Here is an 11,528-nt window from a genome sequence, read left to right on the forward strand (position 1 = left end):
GCTTTTCCAATAGCTCGCTGTTTATTTGGTGTCGCAAATTGAAACAGTGCAGCCGGCGGTGTGGTGCAAAGCACTGTCGTTGTGAATGGTGCCCCCTGTCGGTGAGTTGAGATTACACTCTCTACAAACATGAATGCAGGCGATCGTTGTAGAGTTCTGTGAAACAGTTCACATTCTGCCAGGCTGGTGCATGCCGTTATTCAGCATGGGTTTATAGGTCCAACTTGATCGAGGTATTTGCATCAAAGTGCAATTTGCACCAACTGTTTCACCGTTGAATAAAACGCCGTTACAACATTAGTAACAAACAATACAGCCATATCCTTAAAGAGCGTGTCTATATAAGGGCTGTGCTCCTTTGAGCTCTTTATATAACAACCTGTTTGTTCATCTCTTGGCAGATCGCAAATTAGCCAGCTGGTCCCCACCTCGTTCTTAATCCCCGGCGTGTTTGATATATACAGTTCACGCTCCGATCTCCTCAGACCTGACTGGGTGGGACAGGCGAGTCAGAGGCAGCACACGGTGCGACAGGCGCTTCGTGTCTCTAGGTAAGCGAAAAGCTTCCTTCATTAGACCCATTCACAGAACTGCGCTGAAGGCGGCCGGCAGGAACCGAGCTTGAAATCTGAACGCATGTTACTCCCTAGCAAAGGTAATGTAAGAGAGCTTTAGTTTGTACTGCAGGAGGTGTCTTCAGTGCAATACGGATCGATGCTCATTACTCGGGACGGGTGTGTCATTCAGGGGTACAGAACCCTGTTTTCATCAATCACCACGAGGGAATGGGTCATTTTAAGTTGCTTTTGCAAATGCAAGGTCATGACTTGGTTGCAGTAAGAATGCGATATGTTTTTTTTTTATTATTTTTTTAATAGAGGTGTTTTAACAGTGCAAGTTTGGTGGGGTTTGAAGAAAGGACAGTTATAGTAATGCGAAGTCAGTTTAGCTTTTAGTAAGTGTTTTGTTCTCGGACTGTTTGATTGGATTGTAGTTCTCGTTTGAAGAAGCTGTTCTTAGGGGATTTTCTGGGGGTTTGATAATGCAACCAGTGCACTTTTAGTTTGTTATTGTTATTATATTGTTTTATTTGCTGGTGTGGTTATATTTCCAGTACTGTAATGCAGCGATGGGTATACAGACTCGAACTAAACTAATTACCGGCAATGCTTAAACCAAACCCCGTATTCATCCATTGTACACATTATAACAACGTTCCTCTGTGCGTGGATTTCACAACGACTCTTGTTAGGTATATAACTGTGTAAGTAAAGAAATCCATCTAGTTTTTGACTCGATACGCGGTTAAGAATAATTCTGATCCTGTTGTTGGTTTCCATGGGAACAGTTTGATTGCTTGCAATCCGCTCGCGCAAAAACATCTCGAGCCTGCTCCGCACCGGCGATTCTTTCTAGAAAAGACAGCAAACGGGTTCTGCTCAATTCTTAAGGGTTTTGAAAGGTTTTAATTGTACATTTTAGCTTTGGGCATTTATAAAACGTACATATTATTATTATTATTATTATTATTATTATTATTATTATTATTATTATTATTATTATTATTATTATTGTAACAACGCTCAGTTTATTTTCCACGTGCATGAATGATGCTAAACTGCAGAAACCCCAACACATGGCACTTGAAGATCTGTATTAAATAGGGTTTTCGTTTCCCTGCTGCTACAGTTATGCTTGTTAATAACTGATTGCACAGGTGTTACCTGATAGGCTTAGCTTCAGAACCCGCTGTCAGCACACTCAGGTGTTAGCGAACAGGTATTCACAGGGACAGTAACAGCAACACCTGGCTGCAGCCGGACCTCCGGGATTGCCAATGACAACAGATAGCGGTATTATTGCTATATTCAGTATTCGGTATTCATTGTGCTTTATTACTCTTTGCAATGCTTTCCCATGCTTTCACTGTGCTTTATTACTCTTTGCAATGCTTTCCCATGCTTTCACTGTGCTTTATTACTCTTTGCAATGCTTTCCCATGCTTTCACTGTGCTGCGTTATTACTCTTTGCAATGCTTTCCCATGCTTTCACTGCGTTATTACTCTTTGCAATGCTTTTGTTATGCTAAACGTTTCTAAGGATGGACATGGATGAATCAGTTTGAACCACAGTGAATGAGTCACTCTGTATTTTTGTTAGATGTGTCGCTTGGTACACTGTGTGAAATCAGATCAAGAGCATGCTAATTCCTTCTGTAACTGAAGGGGCCATCTCAGATAGGGTAAGAGGCTGAGCTAATGCTTTTAAAGCGGAGTTTGTTGTTTTAAGAAGCTGGGAGGCTTGCACACAGTTATATAAAGGTAGACTTGGGCTTGCCATGGCAGTGGAAGAGTGTGCAATGAGAAGCTCTTGTTTTAAGGATTGCCCAGCTGAGGTGCAGCCTCTCCTTGCTTCAGTGTCTGCGGAGAGTATGCCTCAAGAGATTACAGTTCAGGAATGGAGATAAGACCCCCCTTGCATAGCAGTTTGATCCATTCCTGGTTTTACTATGAGTTTAATAAGCTTGTTACCTGTACGCCGTGGCTCCAGTATTGAGCTGAGTCTTTTTTCTTCTTTCCTGCAGTCTGTGACTTGTTATCAGTTCATTTCGCCGCAGCTAGTTTCCCATTGTTTTCCAGAAGCTCACGTGACACTGCAGCCTTTCACCCTTCCTATCAGATGCCACGCTATGGAGCTGAAAGGGCACAGCCTCGGCTGGAATGAGACATTCAAATGCAGTTTAGCAGGAGTGAACGGCTACACAAAGCGACATTTGATAGTCTACTGCTAGACTTGTTTTCCGCTGCCACACAAACTGGCGAGGTCAGAATAAAACAGGGTCATTGTGTAAATAATCCCCCGTTCCTCCTTTTCTACTCCTCTCGGTAGAATTCCCTGTGAAGCCTCAGGACAAGATGGGTCGCAAAGAAGGAGAGGACAGCCGGTCCTGGAAGAAAATGACGGATAACATCCAGGACACCTTTGAGTTCTTGGAGATGCTCGGATCGTAAGTACAGTGCAGGAGAATCACCCCACGTTTACTGCAGTGCTTTCCCAGAACTGTCTACCGGCATGTTAATAGAGGAACTTATTTAACATGGCTCTATAATAACATTATAGCTGGCCTGACCTGCACTGATGACAATCTGGACTGACAAAATGTTTTCTGAAATGAGTAAAGCAAGCAGACAGAATATCTTTGGTGGGACTGAATTCCAGCGGCCCAGGGTCACTAGTGCAGAATTATATGGTGCAGGCGGTTATACTGTCTATATCCGGGACCCCAGAAATGACACTAATCCACCAGATTCCTGGCTAAAACACAGCATTTAAAAATAATAGAGCTTGCTATCTCGTTAGGGAAGTGCCAGATGCCATTATTGGATTTATCTGAGACTTCTTCACAACACCCTGGGAAAAGGAGTTGCCAACACCACTGTGATCTTTAACTGTCTGATACCCGTGGAGGCTCAGTGGCTGTGTAGCACACTGCACTGCAGGGACACACTGTGCTGCAGGGACACACTGCACTGCAGGGACACACTGCGCTGCAGGGACACACTGAGTGACTGTCACTCCCAATCAAGTGTCCCCGATAATACCTTTTCAATAACCAGTCAACCTGGCTCGGGGATCCTGGCAATGAAGGACTGATCTCAGGAAGAGACTGGAAAACTTCCAAGAAGTGGGATTTCAGACTTTGTTTTTCAGAATTTAAATACATAATTAAAAGAGGCTGGTCTTATTTTGGTATACCACTTAAATAAATAAATAAATAAATAAATAAATAAATAAATAATGACTTGCAGAAGAATCTTTACTCCAAATGCTTCATTTTACTTTATTGATCAGTCATTAATTAGAAAATTAATTAAAGTGAAAAAAAATTTGAATACTTTATGCAGGGTAGCATCAATTTCAGACGCTCGTTTCTTAATTACTTATTAGGATTTATACAGTGTATAGAGTAGCTGTTTAAAACAGTTTATCATTTAGGATAAAATGAATAACTAAACCCCACTGCTGTATTTAAATACCACACGATAATCCATTTTAATGACAGGATTAGGACTGCATTACATCATTTTGTAATTCCTGTTATGCAGTTGCAGTGTAATGTAACCCTGACGAAACTCTGACTCATGCAGATTTAGAAATTGCTGCTCGTCCCACATGGCCTCTTGAGCACTGAGCACGATGCCCCTGTAAAAACAGAAACGCTTGTTTAGTCTTATTTTGCTTTTAAATGTGTAGACTCTTGATTGTTCCTAATTCATTAATGATTTCAACAGTCGTGGGTACTTAAGCACCTGCCAGCTGAGAGATCTGTGTTAGTCCTCTATCAGGCGAGGCGGGGGGGAGTGTTGTCTACCTGATTTTATTACAGTTTCAAATCAGTCGGATCTCGCCCGCTGTGATTGTTCTCGCCTCGCAACAGGGAAATGCAGCTTTTATAGGGTGTGGCTTTTTAAACCACCTGTCAGCGAACTGCCACCCGTCTCAAGACTAACATTGCTGTAGAAATAGCAAGGACAGGTGCAAATAGATTACAAGACAGTGATCGTCTTATCGAGTCGGTGACACCAGAGCAGAGACGATTAGCAGAAGGAACATCTTAAGGGATTGCAGTGCTTAAGACTGTTCTAGTTATATATACACACCTCTCCTTCTGGGGGAGGGAGAGGCTGGGTTTGATTTTTACCTGTTCATTTCAGGGTGTATTCAGGTATAGTGTTTAACGCTGTCATTGATAACCTCCTAGTGCTGCAGGCAGTAATGGAAGCAGGAAGCTGTCGTAATGCATCGCATGTATTTGTCATTCGATCATTACTCTCAGAGTTTGAGGGCTGTAATGTCATTCCGAATGCAGTTCCAGGGCAGTGGTCAGGCTGGCTGTTTTCAGTCTGGATTGTCCCTCTGTGTATAGCCCTCTCCCCACTGAGCCTCTGAATCCTTCCCGGTTTCTGTTATATAAGAGATTGATACATACTTTTTCATTTACTTTCATACATGTGATATAGTTGTGCAAACGTTTTGAAACTTACTAATGACAGGATCCACAAATCACACACCAGTGAATCACCAGTTTGTCAGCACCTGATTTCTGTGTGGAGCGCTCAGTCCCAAGCGAATATTTGGTTCGTGCAGCACTCAGTCATTTCCATGTGCATGCTGTCTCTGTTTTGTGATGTTTGCATGCAGTTATTTAAAGAGTGAAGGCTCTCTGGCTGTGCCGCGTGGCGTGTTGGTTTGCTCAGTCCTGACCGGGCTGTGCTGTGTGTTTCAGGGGGGCGTTCTCAGAGGTCTTCCTGGTCAAGGAAAGGAAGACCGGGATGCAAGTCGCTCTGAAGTGCATAAAGAAAATGCCGAACATGCACGACGCCAACCTAGAAAACGAGATCGCTGTCCTCAGAAAGTGAGTACCCGCTCTGCCCTCTCCTCTCCTCTCAGTGGACCCAGCTCCAGCAGCTTTGCCAGTCTCCTTGTCAAACAGTTCTGTAACACAGTACTAAAACTAGTCTAAGTAAAAACGGGTTTTTGTTAAAAACACTCCATGCACGACTTCAGGTCAAACTTTTCGGCTGGTGCCTTCATCAGTGCACTTTGTGTGAAACACTGAAGAATGATATATATTATTTATATAAAACATTTGTTTAGAAATTCTTGCACGCTTCACGCAATGCATTCTAGCGGATGGATAACAGCAATACAACTCCTCAGCTGCAGAATAACTCTTGCTGTAGTTTGCCTTGCTTTTGCGTTTGCTACACTTCACCTTGCTGCTGCTGCTCCTTGTTGTTCTCTAGCCCCCTGCCTGCCTGTGCTTTATTCTGAATGCGTTGCTAACGTGGGCAGCGGCTGTTTCTTTTTAACATTTCAGAATCAAACACGAGAATGTTGTGGCCCTGGAGGATTTCTACGAGAGTCAAACCCATTACTACCTCGCCATGCAGCTGTGAGTATGAAGAACCACGAGCTGACAGCTACAGCACCTTCTTATCTCAGAGGATCCCTCCTTCTGTCTTATTCTTTGAAGGAACGAGCCGCTGTTGCACTGCGGAGAAAGGCAATTCTTCTGGGACAAATCGCTGTGGGGAAAATAACCACTAGACCAGAGTGGCTGCTTTCTGCAGTATAGAAGCCAGTGTTTCTTTGTAACAAATGGTTTCGATCACATGTATAAAGCAGGCATTCGTTGTGGCAGCTCCTGAGTGCAGCTGCAGAGCGGGTGCAGTGCTGGAGTTGTGAGCGCTTCGCTCTTTCTCTCCAGGGTGTCGGGAGGAGAGCTGTTTGACCGGATCCTGGAACGCGGTGTTTACACGGAGAAGGACGCCAGCCTGGTGCTTCGGCAGGTCCTGAGCGCGGTTGGATACCTGCACAGGAATGGCATTGTGCACCGGGACCTCAAGGTACACTGAGGCACAAATCACTTTCCCTTTAACTTGAACAGGACTTTAACATTGTCGTGTGGTGTCACCTGCTACAGATCTGCAAAAAACAAAGTACTGAAATATTGCTCTGTATTCTGTTTTAGCACCACCTGCTGGCCAAACTTTTAAAATACTAACTGTGCATTAAGATGTGGATTTCTTTATGCACACTGCTGCCACCTGGTGGCTGTATATAAAAAATGCACAGAGGGTTCAATTAAACAATTAGAACTGGTTTGGAACAAAGACGGGGAGTGGAGTGGCCAACTCTGGACACCCCTGCTCTTGATCCCCCGTTTGTGTCCAGAGTAGCTAGCTGTGTGACTCTGACGCAGTGCCCCCTCTCTCTCTCTTTCTCTCTCTCTCTCTCTCTCTCTCTCTCTCTCTCTCTCTCTCTCTCTCTCTCTCTGTCTCCAGCCCGAGAACCTGCTGTACTACAGTCCGGACGAGAACTCCAAAATCATGATCAGCGACTTCGGGCTGTCCAAGATGGAGGACAATGGCATCATGTCCACGGCCTGCGGGACACCGGGATACGTAGGTGAGCACGGGTCAACTGGGGGTCACGCTGCAGATAACCTCCGTTCATCCCAAAAATGAGCAGAACACGGGAATCTTATGGTTAATAATCCACAAGCAGATCTAAAGCGGTGAGTTTAAAGAGATCGCTCCCTAATGAACAGTGTGCATGTTCAGAAATACTAAAAGACACTTTAATGATAAACGATGAAACTCTTGCCATGGAGTTCATTGAGTTGTGAAACGCAGTCTTCATGCAGGCTGCAGATCGTTCACTGAGATCCCTGTTGATGACAGCGCTCTATGAGACAGTTTGTTGTCTTCCCTCTCAGCCCCTGAGGTCCTGGCTCAGAAACCCTACAGCAAGGCTGTTGACTGCTGGTCGATTGGAGTCATCACATACATCCTGTGAGTACCTGCACCTTTCACTGCAGCCCCGCCCAGCCCGGACACTCTGAGAAGCTGATATTCACCTCTGCTGCAGCGTAGTGAAATGTGATGAACACTGCCCCCTTGAGGACAATGGCAGAAACTACAGCTGTAGAGCTGGAATTCTATTTGTTACTTAATACTTTATTATTATTATTATTATTATTATTATTATTATTATTATTATTATTATTATTATTACCACACTGTTTGAATGATCCAGTTTGTTTCCCAGGCTGTGTGGATACCCTCCTTTCTATGAAGACACAGAGTCGAGGCTGTTTTCCAAGATCATGGAGGCGCGCTACGAGTTTGACTCCCCCTTCTGGGATGACATCTCCGAGTCGGGTAGGTGCCTCTCTGTTTCTGAAGAACATCTCCGAGTCGGGTAGGTGCCTCTCTGTTTCTGAAGAACATCTCCGAGTCGGGTAGGTGCCTCTCTGTTTCTGAAGAACATCTCCGAGTCGGGTAGGTGCCTCTCTGTTTCTGAAGAACATCTCCGAGTCGGGTAGGTGCCTCTCTGTTTCTGAAGAACATCTCCGAGTCGGGTAGGTGCCTCTCTGTTTCTGAAGAACATCTCCGAGTCGGGTAGGTGCCTCTCTGTTTCTGAAGAACATCTCCGAGTCGGGTAGGTGCCTCTTTGTTTCTGAAGAGAAATGAATTTCACTGGAGACCCAGGAAGTAGTGAGCAAAAGCCTAGAAGTACCTCCACTGTTTGTGTCCCTTGACAAAGACATGTTAAACAAACCGAAACGATGGGAAGTTTCCCCATACCGTTCCACTAGCACCTGCGTTCTTATGAGGAAGGAGGAATGCAAATAGCACAGCCTCTTAACTGCTGCTCCTGGCTGCAGTGTTATAAAGGGGAGCGTTGCACACGCTGTATATTAAAGGCGGTCTTCTCGTTCTTTTATTTCACAGCTAAGGATTTCATTCGCAACATGATGCACAAGAGCCCCGAGGAGCGTTACAGCTGTGAGAAAGCTCTGAGACACCCCTGGTGAGAGAGAGAGAGAGAGAGAGAGACAGCATTCCTGTCCATCGCCTCGCGTCCTCACACTCTGCAGTGCATACTGCTGACACTCACTTTGTTCTGATCACTCCTGGGGCCAGTTAGACAATTGCACTAAAAAGTAATATAAACGACTACCCACATTAACATGTTAACTCTAAATACCCCAGCAATAATCACAGGTACAAATGCAGAAACGTACTATATAACTTTTTCAAAGGGTCGCCAAAAGTGGTTATAAACACAAGAGTAATGAAGGACTAATAAATGCAAAATTGAACAGGTTCAATTACATTTTAACTGCAAATTGCACAAATCACATTTGATACTGATACACAGCATTACAGCCAGCTGGCTCCCAGGCCTGTCTACAAGCACGAAGCATGCGGTGGGCCATCGCCACCTGCTGGACATTTGCAGCATAACGGTTCATTTTGAGGGATTTCAAGTTGATGTGAAATCTGAATTCTGTGCGTTTCTCTGCCCTGCCATACAAGCCTTTGTCTGGCTTCCCATTTCCCAGCTAACCGGTCTCCTATCATTGCTTTCATTCCCCAGGATTTCTGGCAAGACGGCTCGCAGCCAAGACATCTACTACTCCGTCAGCGTGAATATCCAAAAGAACTTCGCCAGGTTGAAGTGGAGAGTGAGTCTCACTGTGTCACTTAATAAATCAAATGGTTTATAGTTCAGAAAAGAAGGGAAATGTAGCTTCATACCCTCAAGTTGTATAAACGAAGCTATGGTATACCGGTAGAGTGCATTCATAATTCACAATGTATCAATCACTTGGGTAATGTAGAACCCCTTTCCTATGTTTAGCTGCATGTTCAGCATGTAGAGGCAAACCCAGTAGAAGTTCATATAGCTATGGTGCAATGACATTTTATACCATTGTTTTTTTTTTTTTTCAGCAAGCCTTCAATGCTGCCACTGCAGTGAACCGCATGAAGAAGCTACACCTGAACACAGTCACAGAGGGGAGCCAACAGGCCAGCACACAGGTTCCTGTGATCCGGGTCACTGAAGTTCCCCCGCAGGACTCTCCCGAGAGGAGCCTCAGCGCTGAGCAGAACCTGGGGAAGAACGGCTACATCGCTGTGCCGGCCAACCAGTGCGATATAAAGAGCCACTACCACCCCCTCCGCATCCACTGTGAGCCGCCTGACTCCCTGCGCGGTGAGAACGGGAGCTCACTATCGGATCCCACCAACTTCAACAGCGCTGTCATTAACCAGTACGTACACGACTGGGCTTACAGCGTGCCTCCCAGTCCCTCTGCTCTAACCACCAGACCACACTGCCTCCCAGTCACTCTGCTCTAACCACCAGACCACACTGTCTCCCAGTCCCTCTGCTCTAACCACTAGACCACACTGCCTCAGAGTCCCTCAGCTCTAATCACTAGACCACACTGCCTCCCAGTCCCTCAGCTCTAACCACTAGACCACACTGCCTCCCAGTCCCTCAGCTCTAACCACTAGACCACACTGCCTCCCAGTCCCTCAGCTCTAACCACTAGACCACAATGCCTCCCAGTCCCTCAGCTAGACAGCACTACAGTGTCGTATTTGAAGATGTTCTTAATAAAGAAAAAAATAAATCTTGACTTAAGAAATCCCTGATCTCCATCTCATACCCCACCCAGTAAGTTCACCAGCCTCATGCATGCATGCATTCATTCATTTTCCATGCTTTCTCTAGTGCTGTGACCCCGATGTTGAACATCACAGTGAGGAGGCTGAAAGATAACAGCGGCCAGCTTCAGACTGGAGTCTGCTCCATCATGTGAGCTGCCCTGCAGCCGTGTGACTGGGGCTGAGCAATGCAGGTAGAGTAGCTCCCTGCAAACAGAGGCTCAAGTAAAATGGATGCAACAGCAGTATCACTACAGGCGTTTTGTGCCAGTGAAACTCAAACTTGTAGGAGACCTTGTCTGTCAGTTTTGTGTTGATATTTAATTCTTAGTGAAAGAAAGTCACACCTGGCTGTTTTTTTTTTTCTCAGACAGAGTGCTGAGCTGACAGTGTTTTTGTTTTGTTGTTGCAGGAGTCTAATCTAGGTTTTGGAGGAGCCACAACAGTTTACAAGCGGACAGAGCCAGCACAGGCTGCTGTGTGTGATTGAACTGGAGCTGGAGAAAGGGGGAGACAAACCCTCCTGCCTGTGCCTGTCGCCAGAGGATTACTGAGTGCCTAGCGTAATAGAAACGACATACCATTGTCTGTGAGAGTCCCAGAGGAGTTTAGGAACTAGCAGAGGCAGGGTACATTTTATTTTCTTGTTCGCTAACTACTGATGCTCTATATTAGCATTTTCACCTGATGAGACTGACTTTAAGAAAAATGTGAAGTGTAATATAATTTGAATTCATGTCTCAGTAATGATTTTGTTTTCCCCCCAGCTGCCTCTGCATACGTTGCAGCTTGGTTAGTTCAATATAAATCTGAAAAGTGCTTGATTTGTAACTGCAATATTAATGCAAGCGAATGTCATTTTGATTTTCGTCAGTACTGTACTTAAACTAGAAGTTACTTCGGACATCATCTCACATTAACTATAATTGTGTTGTTATGGTCGTCCTCAGGATCCACGCCGGAGTCCTGGTGGCTAGCTCTGTTTTAAACTGGTCAGAGACGGCTGTTGTGCTGGTTTTTAACTGGTCCTGCTGGTTCGACAGACGGTGCATTTGGTGTTTTTAAGGATTCAGTAGTTTCATGACATTTATAACCTCCAGCTGCTGCAAGTATAAGCAGGAACGTGACTGTCTGTTTCTAAGGTAGCAGGTTTGAGGGTCAGTGTTGAAACGTCCTCTCCAGCTCTCTTTAGCGCAGTATGAGGTGTGACAGACCCTCTGAAGACCCCTTATTGCACACTGTATGAATAGGAGTGCTACACCCTATACATGCACACAAGCAAAGCAAATCTGGAGTAGCATTGCTTTGCTATTACATTAGAAACTGTGATATATATTTGTGTAAGAGAGAATGTACTGTAATCCACAACTGGGTTATCAGAAGCACAGTGTGTCATGCTTTGTGTGTTCTTGTGCTGTAACATGTTTAAACAGGAGTGCTGTATATCTCCTCTCATGAATAAAGCATCGTCCTGTACTATATACTGAGTGGCTGGGCTT

The 11,528-nt window shown here is 45.0% G+C and overlaps 1 protein-coding gene across 4 annotated transcripts; it reads left to right on the forward strand.

Annotated features, from left to right (window-relative positions):
• Positions 1–395: 395 nt before the first annotated feature.
• On the forward strand, positions 396–11,512 carry LOC117964488 (calcium/calmodulin-dependent protein kinase type 1G-like). Of its 4 annotated transcripts, none has more exons than XM_059003972.1 (13): positions 396–551; positions 2,891–3,008; positions 5,289–5,417; positions 5,883–5,957; positions 6,273–6,411; positions 6,850–6,973; positions 7,284–7,359; positions 7,616–7,728; positions 8,302–8,380; positions 8,951–9,038; positions 9,307–9,629; positions 10,097–10,223; positions 10,442–11,512. In XM_059003972.1, the coding sequence occupies exons 2-12, from the start codon at positions 2,917–2,919 to the stop codon at positions 10,182–10,184; spliced, it is 1,326 nt and encodes a 441-aa protein (XP_058859955.1). In that variant the 5' UTR covers positions 396–551; positions 2,891–2,916; the 3' UTR covers positions 10,185–10,223; positions 10,442–11,512. The 4 variants fall into 4 exon arrangements, with proteins under 4 accessions (XP_058859955.1, XP_058859956.1, XP_058859953.1 ...); XM_059003970.1 differs by having other exon boundaries at positions 517–655; XM_059003971.1 differs by lacking the exon at positions 396–551 and adding an exon at positions 1,700–1,853.
• Positions 11,513–11,528: the final 16 nt, after the last annotated feature.

This window comes from Acipenser ruthenus, chromosome 29 (genome assembly GCF_902713425.1).
Source record: "Acipenser ruthenus chromosome 29, fAciRut3.2 maternal haplotype, whole genome shotgun sequence".
NCBI classification, from domain to species: domain Eukaryota; kingdom Metazoa; phylum Chordata; class Actinopteri; order Acipenseriformes; family Acipenseridae; genus Acipenser; species Acipenser ruthenus.

Coding starts and splice junctions, on each gene's coding strand:
- LOC117964488 (XM_059003970.1), top strand. Junction 5,958..6,272: donor TACTACCTCGCCATGCAGCT/GTGAGTATGAAG, acceptor CTTTCTCTCCAG/GGTGTCGGGAGGAGAGCTGT. Junction 8,381..8,950: donor AAAGCTCTGAGACACCCCTG/GTGAGAGAGAGA, acceptor TTCATTCCCCAG/GATTTCTGGCAAGACGGCTC.